Below are 19,776 nucleotides of genomic sequence, written 5' to 3' on the forward strand. Positions count from 1 at the left end.
TAGAAACTCAGTACTTCAAAAAGACTTGATGTAAAGGAAAATAATGTAAAGCCAAAGTTCCTATTTAAAGTTAGATACAAGAATCTATGAAACATTGAAAACAGCCACAAGAACACCTTCTTAAAGGTGTTCTTTTCAGACACAGAGTCACTATAATATTTTCAAGGCACTTGCCTGGTTGACCTTTGCATATTTCCTTAGGACAATGGAACATGAATTTAATTTCTATTAACATGCGTCATGGTAGACAGAAGGTAGAACATTACATTTGTCCTCAATAGTAAAGAGGAGACGTTTGCTATATTTTGGGGAATTTAGAGTTCTATATCTTGGAATAAGGAACTTCTGAGTTACCTATTGCTGCTTAGGTCTAAAAATTTTCAAAAAGTACCAGTGGAAGAAAAATGAACAACAATAACAACAACAACAAAATGACCAGTGGATGGACAAAGGATTCATCCAGGGGAGCCTCCCCTCCAATCAGAGGTAATGGCAATTAGATACAGGACACCAAGACCTTAACCTAAGCAGAGAAGGCAAAGCTTAAAATGAAAGAGGAAAAATTGAGTGTATGTGTGTGTAATAGTAAACCTATGTGCATGTACTTTTTACTATAGGGTTCTGTTATAATTAGGATGGCATTCCTCCTCTTCCCTACAAGTTATATCAGCAATCTGATATTTCTCTCATTATTTTCAAATATTGTAGCTGAGAATATGAGCAAGCAAATAAGTGGTTAATTTCTTCATCTGTTTAGCAAAACATAAAAACTTGAGAAGGATCATAAGCAGCTGAACCAAAAAAAAAAAAAAAAGGCAAACAGCATATCAACTGGACACTGTAGAGTGATATAATTAAAGCAGTTACAAATATTCAATCATATTAACAAGTCCCTCTTAGAAACTGGTTAAAGTAATTATAGGCAGTCTGTTGAAAAGGGAACCAGAGTAATTAAGGGAGGTGATTTAGTATACATTAAAAAGAAAGAATTAATTAAAAAATATTCATGGTCTAGTGAGAATTCTTGCTTGAAGAGAAAAACAACAGAAACTTTTGTGAAATTCTCACATTTTATTTATTTATTTTTTTAATTTTTTTATTGGTTGTTCAAAACATTACATAGTTCTTGATATATCATATTTCACACTTTGATTCAAGTGGGTTATGAACTCCCATTTTTACCCCGTATACAGATTGCAGAGTCACATCAGTTACACTTCCACTGATTTACATATTGCCATACTAGTGTCTGTTGTATTCTGCTGCCTTTCCTATCCTCTACTATCCCCCCTCCCCTCCCCTCCCCTCCACTCTTCTCTCTCTACCCCTCTACTGTAATGCATTTCTCCCCCTTGTATTATTTTTCCCTTTCCCCTCACTTCCTCTTGTATATAATTTTGTACAAGTGTACCCTTTTCCCCACATCCTCGCCAGCACTTGTTGTTGTTTGACTTCTTAATGGCTGCCAATCTTACTGGAGTGAGATGATATCTTAGGGTGGTTTTGATTTGCATTTCTCTGACTGCTAGCGATGGTGAGCATTTTTTCATGTACTTGTTGATTGATTGTATGTCCTCCTCTGAGAAGTGTCTGTTTAGGTCCTTGGCCCATTTGTTGATTGGGTTATTTGTTATCTTATTGTCTAATTTTTTGAGTTCTTTGTATACTCTGGATATTAGGGCTCTATCTGAAGTGTGAGGAGTAAAAATTTGTTCCCATGATGTTGGCTCTCTATTTACCTCTCTTATTGTTTCTTTTGCTGAGAAAAAACTTTTTAGTTTGAAATTCTCACATTTTAAAACAAATTCTCACTGGACCGCAAGTACAGATTTTAAATTCATCTTTATAGGACAAAAAGAACCTAGTGAAATATACTTTTATAATATATTTAGTCTGTGATAAAGGCAGTTTTGATATGATTTTGGGAAAGTTACTTAAGTTATCATCTGTGAAGTGAGGATAATTATTATACTATATCATTAGACAATGAAAGCAAATGAGCCAATACAATGCAAAGTAAGTACAACAAAACCTGGTACAAAGAAAGCCCTCCATAAATTTTTACCGCTGCCACCATCACTATTATGGAGTTCTGCTTTATAGGTCATTATTAAATAATGATATATTTGGTAGGGGTACAGGATGGGGTACAGTTAGTTCTCCATTTTTTTAAAAAGCAGTACTAGGAATTGAACCCATGGCCTTGAGCATGCTAGGCAAGTACAATAACACTGAATTACATTCCATCCTTTCTAATTTATTTTTTATTTTAAGATGGTTTTTTTGCTATGTTGCCCAGGCTGGTACAAACTTGTGATCCCATTGCCTCACTCTACTGAGTAGCTAGGATTACAAGTGTATACTACTGTGCTCAGCACAAAATTTGGTATTTAACATACATTAATTCCAATTTAAGTCTGGAAGCATAGATTTATAGAGATCTTTATAATCAGTGTACAATGTCATATTTCTTTGTGTGTGTATGTATACAAATGTTTGTTCCCCTTTTGCGAACTAACAACATTATCTTGTAGTATTTATTTATTTATTTACTTTTGGTACTGGGGATTAAACACAGCAGCACTTAACCATTAAGCCACATCCTCAGCCCTTTTTTAATATTTTATTTAGAGGCAGGATCTCCTGAGTTGCTTAGGGCCTTGCTAAGTTGCTGAGGTTAGCTTTGAACTTCTGATCCTCCTGCCCCAGTTTCCTGAGCTGCTTGGATTATAGGAATGCATCACTGTGCCCAGAACCTTGTAGCCTGTAAGTGTATTACTTCTAAAGTTTTCCAAAATAAATGTTAAAATATACTCAAATGTTTTGATCTATTAAAATGTAGGGCCCAGGATTGATAACTTTAGCTGCCTCTACTATTTCTGAAGGAAACTTTCCTGAATTAATTGAGAACACAATTATACTTTGAATCATATAGCCTTATAATTCTTACACTGAGTAAACTTCATGAACCACAATTTCTCTGTTTATATTAAGCATATGAAAGCTGCATTACTGGGGCATTTAAATTTTTCCCCCTGCCCTAGTGCTGGGGAAGTAAATACCATGCAGGAGATATGGGGAGTAACTAAGTCACAAGCATGTATTCTTATGTTGGCTTAATATTATATTTAGATAAATGAAGATGATTTTAACTTAAAAGTTTCGTGGTACTTCTTAGAAAGGATCAGAAATGTTAAAGCAGTAATAAAGATACTGGAATCTCCATTTGGTTTCAGCATAAACTGCCTCAACAAATCACCTTGAAGAGAGTTGGTAAATTCCTCCAAACACCAATTTATTTGTATCTTGACAAAAACAGTGTGAGGCAGAGAGTTACTCAAAACATCAGACACTTTATGGTTTACAGCTATGGTTTTGTCATTAAATTTGGAAAATTTGGTAAGTCACTTTAATTTCTGATACTTTCTATTTGTAATGTTCCTTAAGGTCCTTCTTTGGTAAATCCAGCAAAGAAAGGATATTACATCATTTTTAACATTTTACAGTAATCACGATCAAGAAGAGGTTATCAGTCAACTGAAACTCCATATCATGTACAACTTGAAGAATGGGATCCTAAGTTATATTCCATGTATGTATAATATGTCAAAATATACTCTCCCGCACACGCTTGTAATTCCAGTAGCTTGGGAGGCTGAGGCAGGAGGATCACCAACCTCTGCAATTTAGTTAGGCCCTAAGCAACTCAGCAAGATCCCGTCTCTAAATAAAAATGTTATAAAGGGCTGGGGACATGGCTCAGTTGTTAAGTAGCTCTGGGTTCACTCCCCGGTATCCAAAACAAAAAACAAAACCAAAAACACTCTATTATCATATTCTAAAAGGAACAAAACAACAACAACAACAACAACAACAACAAAAACACAAGAGGATACCAAAGGTGGAGGGCAAGGATAATCAATTCCATAATTATGCACTTTACAAAATTAGAACATTCTAAGCAAATCAAAAAATTAAGATAAGTAGAGTAACTTTTATTTGACATAAATACTGATACATAATTTGAAATGAAATAGAAGACACAAAGACAATGCTATACTGTACATCCTGACTTCAAGCCAGGAGAAATTCTACTAATGTAACTATGTTCTCCTTTTGTGAAAGATTGCTTAGAACATGGGTATTCAAATCTATAGTATATAATCTAGATGGAGACTCAAATAAAAGATATGCATCTATAAAATAAAGGGAATAAAAAATTTTTAATGTTAAGTCACTATGACACAGTAAGGAAATAGAAAACCTACTAAGCATGAGAATCCTAAGATTTATTTACTCAAGTTCCCAAGTTATTGTTTTACTTTGTAATGATTAATAATGCTTCATGCTTGTAAGATATTATTTTAACTCAGACAACAGGGTTTAAGTGATCTGCCTAATGTTTCATAGTAAAATGACAGCAGAGGAAAATTATAGAGGTGGTGTACCAAGTTCCATCCATAAAGGACAGGTTGCTGTCCCATGAACACAGTAGTATAATTTTCAATTGCTAGGAGGGCTGTATCTTGGAAAACTGCTGAGCCAATACTTTCTATGACTAAGAGTACCCATGTATCTAAATGAGAACAAAGGCACAAAATTAGAACTACCAATCAGTCTTCACAGAAAATTTTAATCTGAGACAATTTGAGAAGCAAAATAAAAATGATAGCAAGGCAGTTTAACCAATAGGATAAAACAAACATCTATGATTCTATAGTTATGTAACTGGATAAAGTAAATAAATGTGGAAGAAATTTGTGCACCTTTATAGTGCAATTTCAGGAATGACAGAAATAGAAAATCCCAATAGTGGTAATTGTTTCAGGAAAACATCACCAATGAATACTGAAAATAACATAGGAAAATATGACGAGCAACAGGATATTTATATAAGCTCAGAGATTTTTTCCACAAGAAACTTATTAATTAATTATAAAAAGAAAGAAAACTAGCTTTGTAGTAGAGAAAACTTGCAGATGCAAGTGTGTAAAGTTATCACCAGTAATGGACACATTGCTGTCATGAGCCTCCTGATAAGCTACACTAAGAAGCAAGACATCACTGTTGTGGTATTCTTGCCCTGGGAAAAAAAATTGTATGTAATTATGAGGAAACATCAGGCAAGTCTAAACTGTGGAATAATCTACAAAATAACTGTCCAGTCCTCTTCAAAAGTGCCAAGAAAGACAAAGACACTAAGGAAATATGTCAGCTAAATGCAACATGAGATCCTGGATTGGATCCTGGAAGGGAGAAAGGGCATTGGCAAGATAAAATTCATTCTGACAAAATTTGAATTAAGTAAGTAAGTAGGTGATAGGATTGGATCAGTACTGAAATAAAATATTAACATTAGGAAGCTAGATAAAGGGTATATGGAAATATTTTTGCAGTATTTTATGAACTTTTCATAAATAAAATTATTTTAAAAAGTTTGAATTTATAAAGGGATACAAATAGGAAAAGAACTCAAACTATCAGTATTTGCAGATAACATGATTCTATATTTAGAAGACTCCAAAAATTCCACCAGAAAACATCTAGAATAATAAATGAATTCAGCTAAATAGCAGGATATAAAATTAACATTCATAAATCAAATGCGTTCCTATACATCAGTGATGAATACACTGAAAGAGAAATTATGAAAACTACCCCATTCACAATAGCTTAAAAAAATACTTGGGATTCAATCTCACTAAAGAGCTGAAAGACATTTACAATGAAAATTATAGGACACTAAAGAAAGAAGTTGAAAAAGATTTTAGAAGATGGAAAGATCTCCCATGTTCTTGGATAGGCAGAATTAACATTGTTAAAATGGCCATACTACCAGAAGTGTTAAACAGATTTAATGCAATTCCTATTAAAAGTCCAATGCTATTATTCACAGAAACAGAAAAAGCAATCATGAAATTGATTTGGAAAAATAAGAGACCCAGAACAGCCAAAGCAATCCTTAGTGAGAAGAGTGAAGCAGAAGGCAGCACAATAACAGATCTTAAACTATATTACAGAGCAATTGTAACAAAAATGGCATGGCATTGGCACCAAAACAGATATGTAGACCAATGGTAGAGAATAGAAGACACAGAGACAAACCCACATAAATACATACTAGACAAAGGCACCAAAAACATATTTTGGAGAAAAGATAGCCTCTTCAACAAATGGTGCTGGGAAATCTGGAGATCCATATCTAATAAAATGAAATTAAATGCCTAACTCTCATCCTGAACAAAACTTAAGTTGAACAAGGACTTCGGCACTAGAACAGAGACCATGGGCCTAATAGTAGAAAAAGTAGGCCAAAATCTCCACCATATTGTGTTAGGAACTGACTTCCTTAACAAGACTCGTAAAGTGCAAGAAGTAAAATCAAGAGTCAATAAATGGGATGTCATCAAACTAAAAAGTTTCTACATAGCAAATGAAACAATCAGTAACATGAAAAGAGAGCCTGCAGAATGTGAGAACATCTTTACCGTATGCACCTCAGACAGAATATCAATTTCCAGGATATATAAAGAACTCAAAACTTAACAACAAAACAAAACACATACCAAATAATCCAATCAACAGATACTGATCTAAGGAACAGAGCAGACACTTCACAGAAGAACAAATACAGCTGATCAACAAATATATGAAAAAATGTTCAACATCTCTAGCAATCAGAGAAATGCAAATCAAAACTACACTGATATTCCATCTAACTCTAGTCATAGTGGCAACTATCAAGAATATAAGCAACAATAAATATTGGCAAGAATGTGAGGGAAAAGGAACACTCTTACTTTACTGGTGGGACTGCAAATTGGTGCAACCAATATGGAAAGCAGTATGGAGATACCTCAGAAAACTCAGAATGGAACCACCATTTCACCCAGGTATCTCACTCCTTGATCTATATACCCAAAGGATTTAAAATCCGCATACTACAGTAATGCAGCCACATCAATATTTATAGCAGCTCAATTCACAATAGCTAAACTGTGGAACCAACCTAGATGCCCTTCAACAAATGAATGGATAAAGAAACTGTGGTGTGTGTGTGTGTGTGTGTGTGTGTGTGTATATGTGTGTGTGTGTGTGTGTGTATACACATATATATATATGTTGGACTATTACACAGCCTTCAAGAAGAATGAAATTATGGCATTTGCAGGTAAATGGACAGAGCTTGAGAACATCATGCTAAGTGAAATAGGCCAATCCCAAAGAACCAAAGGCTGAATGTTTTCTCTTATATGTGGATACTAATTCACAATAAGGAGGTGGGGTAACTGGAGAAGAGCAGAGATAGTTTGGATTAGATATAGGGGAATGAAGGGAGGGGAGAGAGTATAGGGGTAGAAAGGATAGTAGGATGAATTCGACATTATTATCCTATGTGCATACATGATTACATGACCAGTATAACTCTACAACCAGAAGAATGAGAAGTTATACTCCATTTATGTATGATGTATCAAAATGTATTCTAGCCATGTATAGCTAATTTGAACAAATAAAAAGTTTGAATTTAAAACAAAATTTAAAAATTCATTAAAAAGAAAAAAAGACTCATATTTCTGGGGAAGAATAATTATTATGAATGACCTTATCTTTAGTATTTGCTTTTCCAAATCATCTACAATGAAGTGTATGACTCTTATGATTAAGGAGGAAAATATTCTCTGAGATGTTACTTAGACGTATCAAAAATATTTAAGAAATATAAGTATCAACCAAAGAAACTATACATAAAAATATCTTACAGAGCTTAAAAGTATCTAAGTGAATTCTATCTGATGGTAAACTTAGAAAGATTCCTTTTCCACAAGCATTTCTGACCCCAGAGTTCATTAACAAGTCAATGTTTGCATATTATGGGGAGTTATAAGAAATACAAATGAGCACCCAGCACCATAGCTAAAACTTAGGAACTTTAGCCTTTGCTTGTAAAATGTGACTAATAAGGAATGATAAATCATCTTCCTAGAGAAATAAACCATGTGTGAGTTATAAAAGTGTGTCAAAAGGTTTGTGTTACAGCCTTACTTCCCTTCTAATTTCTGATGCCTTGTGTTTACTGTTCTATATTTATTTTCCAATTTTTAAAAATGAAATTGTTATTTTTAAGTAGCAGAATTGTTAGAGGCTCAATATAAAGCTTCAAATATTTGAGAAAAACATAAAGATTAAAAAGCACTCCAAATTCCACAACCCAGAGATGGCTATTAATCTTTTGGTGGAACCTTTCTGGATCTTCTCTCAGGTATATCTTTACATACGTATAGAGGCATTCCATATAGATGCAGAATTTATAAAAGGAATTGTAACATTTTGTAGTGTTCTATAACCTGAAAGACACTTATGTTATTTCTAAGCTTTAAATTTTGCAAATGGTGCCATAATGTACATACTTGTACACACATCTTCACAGATAGACTTACTGTACTTTTAAAAATACCTGAAGGCTTTTGGAAATTCTAAAAATTATTTATTCCAGGAATGTTCAAAAAAGAATAATGTATAAAAACAAAATCTTCATAATATGAATCCTATCAGTGTGCTTCCCTCACTTAACCTATATCTCCCACAATCATCATCTATTATACAGCAGCTTCTTCCTTCTAGCTCTTCTGGAGAAAAGCCCTGGAATCATCTTTGGTTTCTCACTTCTTTTAAAAACCTTTGTCCTATTGATTAGCAGAATCTATTAGTCCTCCTTAAAAGGATACAACCAATTCTCATCAGCTTCACCCATATTAATCTGGATCAAACACCATCATTTCTTGCCTAGTCTAAGAGCATTGAAGGTATGAAAATTTCATTGATATGGCTTCAGATTCCACATTGCAGGTAAACTTCAAGAAATAAAACTCATCAAGTTTTTGGGTAGTATCAAAGAAGAATATTCACAATTTTCTGAAAAGGCTATGAAAATATTCTTTGCTTTTACAATTATGTATTGCGGTGAGGCCAAGTTTTCTTCATATACTTCAAGTAAAATAACATCTTGTAATAGAACTTTGTGTTGACAAGAGGAAGTAAATCAATCAGTTGACTTTTATTAAAGTTATCTGCAAAGAATAAAACAATTCCATAATTCTCACTAATTTTTTTGTTGCCTACAAACACAGTTATTTTTAATGAAAAATCACATTTATGTTAACATATGATGAACCTAATTGTTATATTTGAGTGAAGGAATAAATAATTGAGAATTTCTCAGTTTCAACTACTATGGGAAATACTGATAGGTATAACTAACAACCCAAGTGAGCCAATGCTCTAATGGATTCCTTTTCATTCAAAGTAAACTCTAAAATCCCTATGTGATCTGCATTTCTGACCCCTGAGTTCATTAACAAGTCAATGTTTGCATATGTATGGGGAGTTACAAGAAATACAAATGAGCACCCAGCACCATAGCTAAAACTTAGGAACTTTAACCTTTGCTTGTAAAATGGAGAAAAGCCCTGGAATCATCTTTGATTCCATTTCCTCTATAATCTGTACTCCTAATACTCTCAGACCTCATTTTTAACCATCTTTCCCTCTCTTTTTTACAGTGGTCTCTCTGATGTTCCTTGAATATACCAAGTAACTTCTACACAAGAGACTTGGCACTTGCTTCTCCCAGTGTTTGTAATACAGCTTTCCAGAAGCCCCAGGGCTCTCTCTCTTCCTTTAATTCTTATCTTAAATGTCATCTTACTAGTGAGCCAGTCCTTACATATCATATGAAAAAACAGTACAAAATGGAACTCTCCATCTTCCTCTATATTCTCTTCACTGTGAGATAGAGATACACATACATATACATCACCTATCTATCTAAAACTCTTTCTCCATATACATTTGTAAATTTTTTTTCCCTTGTGCTACTGGGCCCCAAGTATGTTAGATAAATTCTTTATCACTGAGCTACATCCCCTAAGTTTCTTGGGCTGGCCTTCAACTTGTGATCTTCCTGCCTCAACCTCCTGAGTTGTTAGGATTGTAGGCATATACCACTGTGCCCATCTTGACTTATATTTTTAATGGCCAGTCTTCTCCATCTTGAGTGAAAATCTATAGGAGCAGAGAGTCTTCTGTTTTGTAAATTATGATATGCTCAATGCATAGAAAAGTTCTTGTCTTTAACAGATTACAGCTGAATGGATGTTGGAAACTGTTATCTGAATGTACTTCTATCTGCTTTACCTTTGAAAATTCTTGATTTGATTCACCATGTGTTTTTCAACAATGTTAATGTATTTTTATCTGCTTTACCTTTGAAAATTCTTGATTTGATTCACCACCATGTGTTTTTCAACAATGTTAAGTAAACATTTTAAAAAACAAGCACATTTTATCATAAAACAGGCAAAAAAGGGCAAAAATGATAGAAGAAAATGTAGATATTAAATGACATTCATACCTGACATACTCTGAGAGCTTGGTCCAAGACTGTTTTGGTGTCAGTGTCATAATCTGGGCAGGGCAGCATGGCTCGACTGAGGTGTGCCTGAAGCAGGAGATGGGCTTTGGTGTGAGGGCTGTCAAATGAATGGGGATTTAATTCAACAGGAAGACATTTTGCCAATTCACTGTTCATATGATCTTCATTGTGTCTTACTGGCAAATCTGTGTATTCTTCTGCATCCTGTAAAGCAAAACAAACAAATCCATATATATATATATATATACACACACACACATACATATATATGTGTCTCTTGTATCAACATCATAATAATTAATGCACTCTTCAGCTTTACCTACTTTTAAACATGGTTTAAAGAAACCATAAATAACCATATCCTTTAGAATTATGCTTTGTTCATTACTATAATAAATATAAAGCAAAAGCTAGTGATGTACAATATTTCTGAACTTTAGGAGTGTTGTTTTGTATTTAACAGTTAACAAAAATAATAGAGGACTTACTAGGCATTACACATTATAATTATGGTGAGGTCACAGCCATGAACAAGAAACTGTGAACCCATCAGGGAAAACAGGCAAACAACTTCTAAAAAGTATAATGAATATTATGATATGCTACATTCAGAGTGCTGAAAGGACATTCAGTTTGGGAAATCTACTTATTTTAGAGGGTCAGGAAAAGGTTTTTTTTTAAAGCGATGTGTAAGTTAAGATCTGGAGAATAAGTAGAAGAAATAAGGTAAGGCACGGCTGGAGAAAAAGACAAAATTAAAAGTGGTAAGTTGAGGAAAGGGTGGAAAGTATGTTCATTAACTTAAAATTTATTGTATCTATTGGATTACAATCCAGTTTTTCTTGAAAAAATATTATGCTTACACTGCTCTACTTTATTAGTGTGTGAAAGAAAAGTCTTATTCTTCCAAATATGTAGTTGAGATTCAGCCTGCTGTTGATATGAAAGTCCTACATCTACAATAACATTAACTGGATGTGTTAATGTATATGATTCTTTGGTATAATTACAATTATAATGTATATAATTCTTTGAATGATTAATAGGGACAGGATTTACTCTTCCCTAGCAACTGCATCCCCCCTATACACAAACAAAAGAAAACATAAAACATATGAAACAGTGACCTTCAAGGCATTGAAGATAGGGGTAGCTATGCAAAACAGTGACCCTTGACATAGAGAAAACAAACTAGGTAAGCTCTAATATTGCCCCAGAATACCACATGGAGATTTTTCAGGAAATGGTGCACAGAAGAGGAATCCAAAAGAATTTGGAGGACTCCCCAAATTAAAGAGATGCAGCTGAATGTCCAAGTGGACAAAATATGCATTACAGTGTACTAAAGGAGAGGGAGTGGCCTTAGCTGGCAAGGGAGAAAAGAGGAAATGAATGTGCACATAAATGCCAAAGATCTGCAGGGGGTCAACCATACATTTTTATTCAGAGGTGTACTAAACAGTAAAAAAACCACACAAAGCTAGAAAAAGAATCATGCAAACCAATTATAGGGAACAGTGTCTAGCACTCAGTGTCATGAATAATGCCTGTTCCCACCACACTGACCAAAGACACTCATAATTCACAGGGTATAAGGTGGAGACGATCTTGCCTAAGGACTGGGGAATAATTAGCTCTACAATGATTACTACTTGGGACTTGCCTAACAAATTATAAGAGCAAGAGCTAAAGGATCAAATGCTTCCAAGAAATTTAACTACATTCCAGAATAAAGCTCAGGACAATTTATAGGAAAACAGACACACACACTTCACTCAAGAAGGTGAAATTTACAATGTATGGCATCCAATTAATGGTTACCAGTGATGCAAAAAAGCAGGAAAACAGGATCAGTAGTGAGGAGAATAATCAATCAATGGAAACTAACGTAGAACTGGCACAGATCTTAGAATTAGCAGTCAAGGACACTGAACTGTTATGCCAACTGTATTCTATATATTCAAGAGACAACTACTCAAACTTCAATATCTCGAAATAAAAATTATAATATTTGAAATGAAAAAATGCACTGTATTTATTAATGGATGAATACACATTAAAGAAAACAGTGAACTTAAAGACATCAAAAGAAACTATTAAAAGTGAAACAGAGAGAAAAAAGAATTAAAAAAATAAACAGCATTATGAGGAGTGAGACAACTTCAAGTGTCCTAATGCATATTATGGGAAGAAATGCACACACACAAAAAAAGTAATGGCTGGATAGTTTCCAGTTCAATGTAAACTATGAGATAACAGACTCAATAAGTTCAATGAACCCCAATCAACAACAAATGAAGAAAACTATAGTAATTAAAATTCATCACAATTGAATTATTGAAAACGATAAAGAGAAAACATATAAATAAGTCAAAGGGGGGAGGGGAAGATGGCGGCGAAGGGAGGGCATCACCCCCGTGTGCCGCGTCACTGTGTGGGAGAATGACGAGTTAAAACAGCTGAAGGCTGTCTTGTTGGGAATTTCCAGCGAAATTGAGGTGCTCCAGAATCTAGTGGAGGGATTTTCATCGCGTGAGGATTGGCGGCGGGGGATCGGTCCCAAGCGATTTCTCCGCACGGAGGGTCGCACGGCTTGTTCGGCGGATTGCCCCTCGGCCGGAGTCTGCAGCGTGCGCTGGGAAGCGGAGAGGTGGCAGCGAGGAGGTGCAGTGCTGCGGATTCTGTGGGCTTCTGCCAGCAGTGGAATGGCTGCACTCAGTTATGGGTTTGAGACGGAGGAGGGAAGCGGTCCAGTTCGGTTCTCCACACCGGTCAGTCCACGGAGGAGGCCAGCGGCCGCCATCTTGGAGAGCTGACGTAATCATCCCTGTTTTCTACTGATCTCAGCTCATTCAGCTACGGAACAGGTGATTTCAGGCTGTTATTTGCCTGCGTCTCGCAGAAAGATAGCTCAGGCTCAGGGCTAGAGAACCCGCGGAGACGGCTTCTTGGAGCTTGCGCCTAGCAGAGCGTGCTCCGAGCTCTGAGCAGCTGGGTTCTGGTTCCCAGAGCTGCTCTGGTCCAGGGCTGGGGAACCCACGGAGACTGCTTCTTGGAGCCTGCTCCTAGTGGACCATGCACCGAGCTCTGAGCAGCCGGGTTCTGGCTCCTGGAACTGTTTTGGCCCAGGGCTGGGGGAATCCGCGGAGTCTGCTTCTTGGAGCCCGCTCCCAGCAGTGCGTGCACCGAACTCGGGGCGGCCGGGTTCTGGCTCCCGGAGCTGCTTTGGCCCTGGGCTGGGGATCCCGCGGAAACTGCTTCTCGGTCCGGGTCCTGCTGGGTGCTGTGGGGGCCAGAGGGGCAGAGTGGAACTGCCGCCTGCGCCCAGAACAGGCCAAGCGACCTGCCGGCGTGGTATCATGTCACCCCAACTGCAGCTGGGGCCGAAGAGAGCAGCCGCCCACGCCTGGATCAGGTCCAGCGACCCGATGGCGTGGTAGTCAAGTCACCCCATTTGGAGTAGGGGCCGAGCAGAGCCGCCGCCTGAGCCTGCAAGGTAGGCAGACCTGCGACCCACCGGCGGGACAGGCCCGGTGGCCTGCCAGCGTGGTGGACACGTCGCACCGATTGGAGTGGGGGCTGAGCGGGGCCACTGCCTGTGCCTGGAAAAGGCCCAGCGACCCACCAGCGTGGCAGTCAAGTCACCCCATTTGGAGTGGGGGCCGAGCAGATCCGCTGCCCGAGCTTGCAAGGTAGGCAGACTGGCGGCCCACAGGCGAAACGGGCCCAGCGGCCGGCCGGCGAGACAGACCGTCACACTGGTCGGAGTGGAGGCGGAGCAGAGCTGACACCCGTGTCTGGAAAAGGCCCAGCGACCCACTGGAGTGGCAGTCAGGTAGCCCCATTTGGAGTGGGGGCTGAGCAGAGCTGCTGCCCGAGCCCGCAAGGTAGGCAGACCTGCGACCCACCGGCGGAACAGGCCCAGAGGCCTGCCAGCGTGGTAGACACGTCACACCAATTGGAGCAGGGGCCGAGCAGAGCCACCGCCCGCATCCGGATCAGGCCCAACGACCCGTGGGCGTGGTAGTCACGTCACCACAATTGGTGTGGGGCCAGAGCAGAGCCGCCACCCGCGCCCGCAGGGTGGGCAGACCTGCGACCGACCGGCAGAGCAGGCCTAGCGGCCCACCACCGTAGTAGACAGATCACCCCAATTGGAGGAGGAGCACAGCCACTACCCGCTCTGCAAGGGAGATTTTTCAACTATACAAGACCAATATAAATAAATAGGGGGAAAATTTCAAAAACACAACAGTTTTACCAAGCAGAAAGAAACGCGAGCAGTATGAAAAGACAAGGCAAGAAAGGACCACAAGCAATGCAGGTCAACTCAACTTTGGAAGAGGTAATAGCTGCAACAGATGGAATGTCAGATAAAGAATTCAGGATATACATGCTTCAGATGATCTGGAGTCTCAAGGAAGACATGAGACAGCAAAATCAGACAATGAAAGATCACTTTGACAAGGAATTACATAAACAAATCCAAGAAGCAAAGGATCAATTATACAGGGAGATAGAGGTAATAAAAAACAAACAAATAGAAATCCTAGAAATGCAGGAAGCAATAAACCAACTTAAAAACTCAATTGAGAATACTACCAGCAGAGTAGAACACTTAGAAGATAGAACATCAGACAATGAAGACAAAGTATTTCAACTTGAAAAGAACATAGACAGCTCAGCAAGACAGTTAAGAAACCATGAGCAGAACATCCAAGAGATATGGGATAACATAAAGAGACCAAACTTAAGAGTCATTGGGATACAGGAAGGCATGGAGGTCCATACCAAAGGAATAAACAATCTATTCAATGAAATAATACGAGAAAACTTCCCAGACTTGAAGAATGAGACAGAATCCCAAATCCTAGAAGCCTACAGGACGCCGAATGTGCGAAATCATAAGAGATCCACACCTAGACACATTATAATGAAGATGCCCAACATACAGAATAAGGAGAGAATTTTAAAAGCTACAAGAGAAAGGAAGCAGATTACATTTAGGGGTAAACCAATCAGGATAACAGCTGATCTTTCAACACAGATTCTGAAAGCTAGAAGATCCTGGAATAACATATTTCAAACACTGAAAGAAAATGGGTTCCAGCCAAGAATCGTGTATCCGGCGAAATTAAGCTTCAGGATAGAAGATGAAATTAAAACCTTCCACGATAAACAAAAGTTAAAAGAATTTGCAGCTAGAAAACCATCTCTTCAAAAAATCCTTGGCAAAACATTACAGGAAGAGGAAATGGAAAATAACAATGAAAACCAACAGTGGGAGGTAGGACAATAAAGGGGGGAAAATAATCAAAGAAGAAAACAAATCAGGTTTAGTAACATTAATAAACAAATATGGCTGGAAGAACAAACCATATTTCAATAATAACCCTAAATGTTAATGGCTTAAACTCACTCATTCAGAGACACAGGCTAGTTGAATGGATCACAAAACAAGACCCAACAATATGCTGCCTACAGGAGACGCATTTGATAGGAAAAGATATACATAGACTGAAGGTGAAAGGTTGGGAAAAATCATATCACTCATACGGACTGCGGAAACAAGCAGGAGTGTCCATACTCATATCAAATAAAATAGATTTCAAGCCAAAGTTAATCAAAAGGGATAAAGAGGGACACTACATACTGCTCAAGGGAACCATACACCAACAAGACATAACAATCATAAATATATATGCCCCAAACAATGGAGCAGCTATGTTCATCTTATCTGATCATAATGGAATGAAACTGAAAATCAACGATAAAAGAAGGAAGGAAAAATCATGCATCACTTGGAGAATGAACAATAGGTTACTGAATGATCAATGGGTTTTAGAAGACATCAAGGAGGAAATTAAAAAATTCTTAGAGTTAAATGAAAACTCAGACACAACATATCGGAATCTATGGGACACACTGAAAGCAGTTCTAAGAGGAAAATTCATTGCTTGGAGTTCATTCCTTAAAAAAGAAAAAACCAACAAATAAATGATCTCATACTTCATCTCAAAATCCTAGAAAAAGAAGAGCAAAACAACAGCAAAAGAAGTAGAAGGCAAGAAATAATTAAAATCAGACCTGAAATTAATGAAATCGAAATAAAAGAAACAATTGAAAAAATTGACAAAACTAAAAGTTGGTTCTTTGAAAAAATAAATAAAATCGACAGACCCTTAGCCATGCTAACAAAGAGAAGAAGAGAGAGAACTCAAATTACTAGCATATGGGATGAAAAAGGCAATATCACAACAGACACTTCAGAAATACAGAAGATAATCAGAAATTATTTTGAATACTTATACTCCAATAAAATAGAAGACAGTGAAGGCATCGATAAATTTCTTAAGTCATATGATCTGCCCAGATTGAGTCAGGAGGATATAGACAACCTAAACAGACCAATAACAATTGAGGAACTAGAAGAAACCATCAATAGACTACCAACTAAGAAAAGCCCAGGACCGGATGGGTATACAGCAGAGTTTTACAAAACCTTTAAAGAGGAACTAATACCAATACTTTTCAAGCTATTTCAGGAAATAGAAAAAGAGAGAGAACTTCCAAATTCATTCTATGAGGCCAACATCACCCTGATGCCTAAACTAGACAAAGACACTTCAAAGAAAGAAAACTACAGACCAATATCTCTAATGTACCTAGATGCAAAAATCCTCAATAAAATTCTGGCGAATCGGATTTAAAAACATATAAAAAAATTGTACACCATGATCAACTAGGATTCATCCCTGGGATGCCAGGCTGGTTCAATATACGGAAATCAATAAATGTTATTCACCACATCAATAGACTTAAAAATAAGAACCATATGATCATCTCGATAGATGCAGAAAAAGCATTCGACAAAGTACAGCATCCCTTTATGTTCAAAACTCTAGAAAAATTAGGGATAACAGGATCATACCTCAACATAGTAAAAGCAATCTATGCTAAGCCACAGGGTAGCATCATTCTGAATGGACAAAAGTTGAAGGCATTCCCTCTAAAATCTGGAACAAGACAGGGATGCCCTCTCTCACCACTTCTGTTCAACATAGTCCTCGAAACACTGGCCAGAGCAATTAGACAGACGAAAGAAATTAAAGGCATAAAAATAGGAAAAGAAGAACTTAAATTATCACTATTTGCAGATGACAAGATTCTATACCTAGAAGACCCAAAAGGGTCTACAAAGAAACTATTAGAGCTAATAAATGAATTCAGCAAAGTGGCAGGATATAAAATCAACACGCATAAATCAAAGGCATTCCTGTATATCAGCAACAAATCCTCTGAAATGGAAATGAGGACAACTACTCCATTCACAATATCCTCAAAAAAAATAAAATACTTGGGAATCAACCTAACAAAAAAGGTGAAAGACTTATACAATGAAAACTACAGAACCCTAAAGAGAGATATAGAAAAAGATCTTAGAAGATGGAAAAATATACCCTGTTCATGGATAGGCAGAACTAACATCATCAAAATGGCGATATTACCAAAAGTTCTCTATAAGTTCAATGCAATGCCAATCAAAATCCCAATGGCATTTCTTGTAGAAATAGATAAAGCAATCATGAAATTCATATGGAAAAATAAAAGACCCAGAATAGCAAAAACAATGCTAAGAAGGAAGTGTGAATCAGGCGGTATAGCAATACCAGACTTCAAACTTTACTACAGAGCAATAGTAACAAAAACAGCATGGTACTGGTACCAAAACAGGCGGGTGGACCAATGGTATAGAATAGAGGACACAGAAACCAATCCACAAAACTACAACTATCTTATATTTGATAAAGGGGCTAAAAGCATGCAATGGAGGAAGGATAGCATCTTCAACAAATGGTGCTGGGAAAACTGGAAATCCATTTGCATCAAAATGAAACTGAATCCCTTTCTCTAGCCATGCACAAAAGTTAACTCAAAATGGATCAAGGAGCTTGATATCAAATCAGAGACACGGCGTCTGATAGAAGAAAAAGTAGGCTATGATCTACATACTGTGGGGTCGGGCTCCAAATTCCTCAATAGGACACCCATAGCGCAAGAGTTAATAACTAGAATCAACAAATGGGACTTACTCAAACTAAAATTTTTTTCTCAGCAAAAGAAACAATAAGAGAGGTAAATAGGGAGCCTACATCCTGGGAACAAATCTTTACTCCACACACTTCAGATAGAGCCCTAATATCCAGAGTATACAAAGAACTCAAAAAATTAGACAATAAGATAACAACCCAATCAACAAATGGGCCAAGGACCTGAACAGACACTTCTCAGAGGAGGACATACAATCAATCAACAAGTACATGAAAAAATGCTCACCATCTCTAGCAGTCAGAGAAATGCAAATCAAAACCACCCTAAGATACCATCTCACTCCAGTAAGATTGGCAGCCATTACAAAGTCCAACAACAACAAGTGCTGGAGAGGATGCGGGGAAAAGGGTACACTTGTTCATTGTTGGTGGGACTGCAAATTGGTGCAGCCAATTTGGAAAGCAGTATGGAGATTTCTTGGAAAGCTGGGAATGGAACCACCATTTGACCCAGCTATTCCCCTTCTTGGTCTATTCCCTAAAGACCTAATAAGAGCATGCTACAGGGACACTGCTACATCGATGTTCATAGCAGCACAATTCACGATAGCTAGACTGTGGAACCAACCTAGATGCCCTTCAATAGACGAATGGATAAAAAAAAATGTCGTATTTATACACAATGGAGTATTACTCTGCATTAAAAAATGACAAAATCATAGAATTCGGAGGGAAATGGATGGCATTAGAGCAGATTATGCTAAGTGAAGCTAGCCAATCCCTAAAAAACAAATGCCAAATGTCTGCTTTGATATAAGGGGAGTAACTAAGGACAGAGTAGGGACGAAGAGCATGAGAAGAAGATTAACATTAAACAGGGATGAGAGGTGGGAGGGAAAGGGAGAAGGGGAATTGTATGGAAATGGAAGGTGATCCTCAGGGTTATACAAAATTACATACAAGAGGAAGTGAGGGGTAAGGGAAGAATAATACAAGTGGACGAAATGATTTACAGTAGAGGGGGTAGAGAGAGAAGAGGGGAGGGGAAGGGAGGGGAGGGGGGATAGTAGAGGATAGGAAAGACAGCAGAATACATCAGACACTAGAATGGCAATGTGTAGATCATTGGAAGTGTAAATGATGTGATTCAGCAATCTGTATACGGGGTAAAAATGAGAGTTCATAACCCACTTGAATCAAACTGTGAAATATGATATATCAAGAACTATGTAATGTTTTGAACAACCAACAAAAAAAAATAATGACAAGTTATTGATTTAAGAGGATGAA

General features: G+C 37.4%; 1 protein-coding gene across 3 annotated transcripts in view; it reads right to left on the reverse strand.

The window, feature by feature from the left end:
- The window catches only part of ASCC3 (activating signal cointegrator 1 complex subunit 3), a 409,213-nt gene that overhangs the window by 23,263 nt on the left and 366,174 nt on the right, over window positions 1–19,776 (reverse strand). For all 3 annotated transcript variants that reach the window (XM_081294719.1, XM_081294720.1, XM_081294718.1), the window contains exon 37: window positions 10,415–10,639. In XM_081294719.1, the coding sequence (XP_081150845.1) occupies window positions 10,415–10,639 (225 nt within the window). The remainder of the gene's footprint in view (window positions 1–10,414; window positions 10,640–19,776) is intronic.

This window comes from Spermophilus citellus, assembly GCF_964194105.1.
Source record: "Spermophilus citellus genome assembly, chromosome: 5".
Taxonomy (NCBI): Eukaryota; Metazoa; Chordata; class Mammalia; order Rodentia; family Sciuridae; genus Spermophilus; species Spermophilus citellus.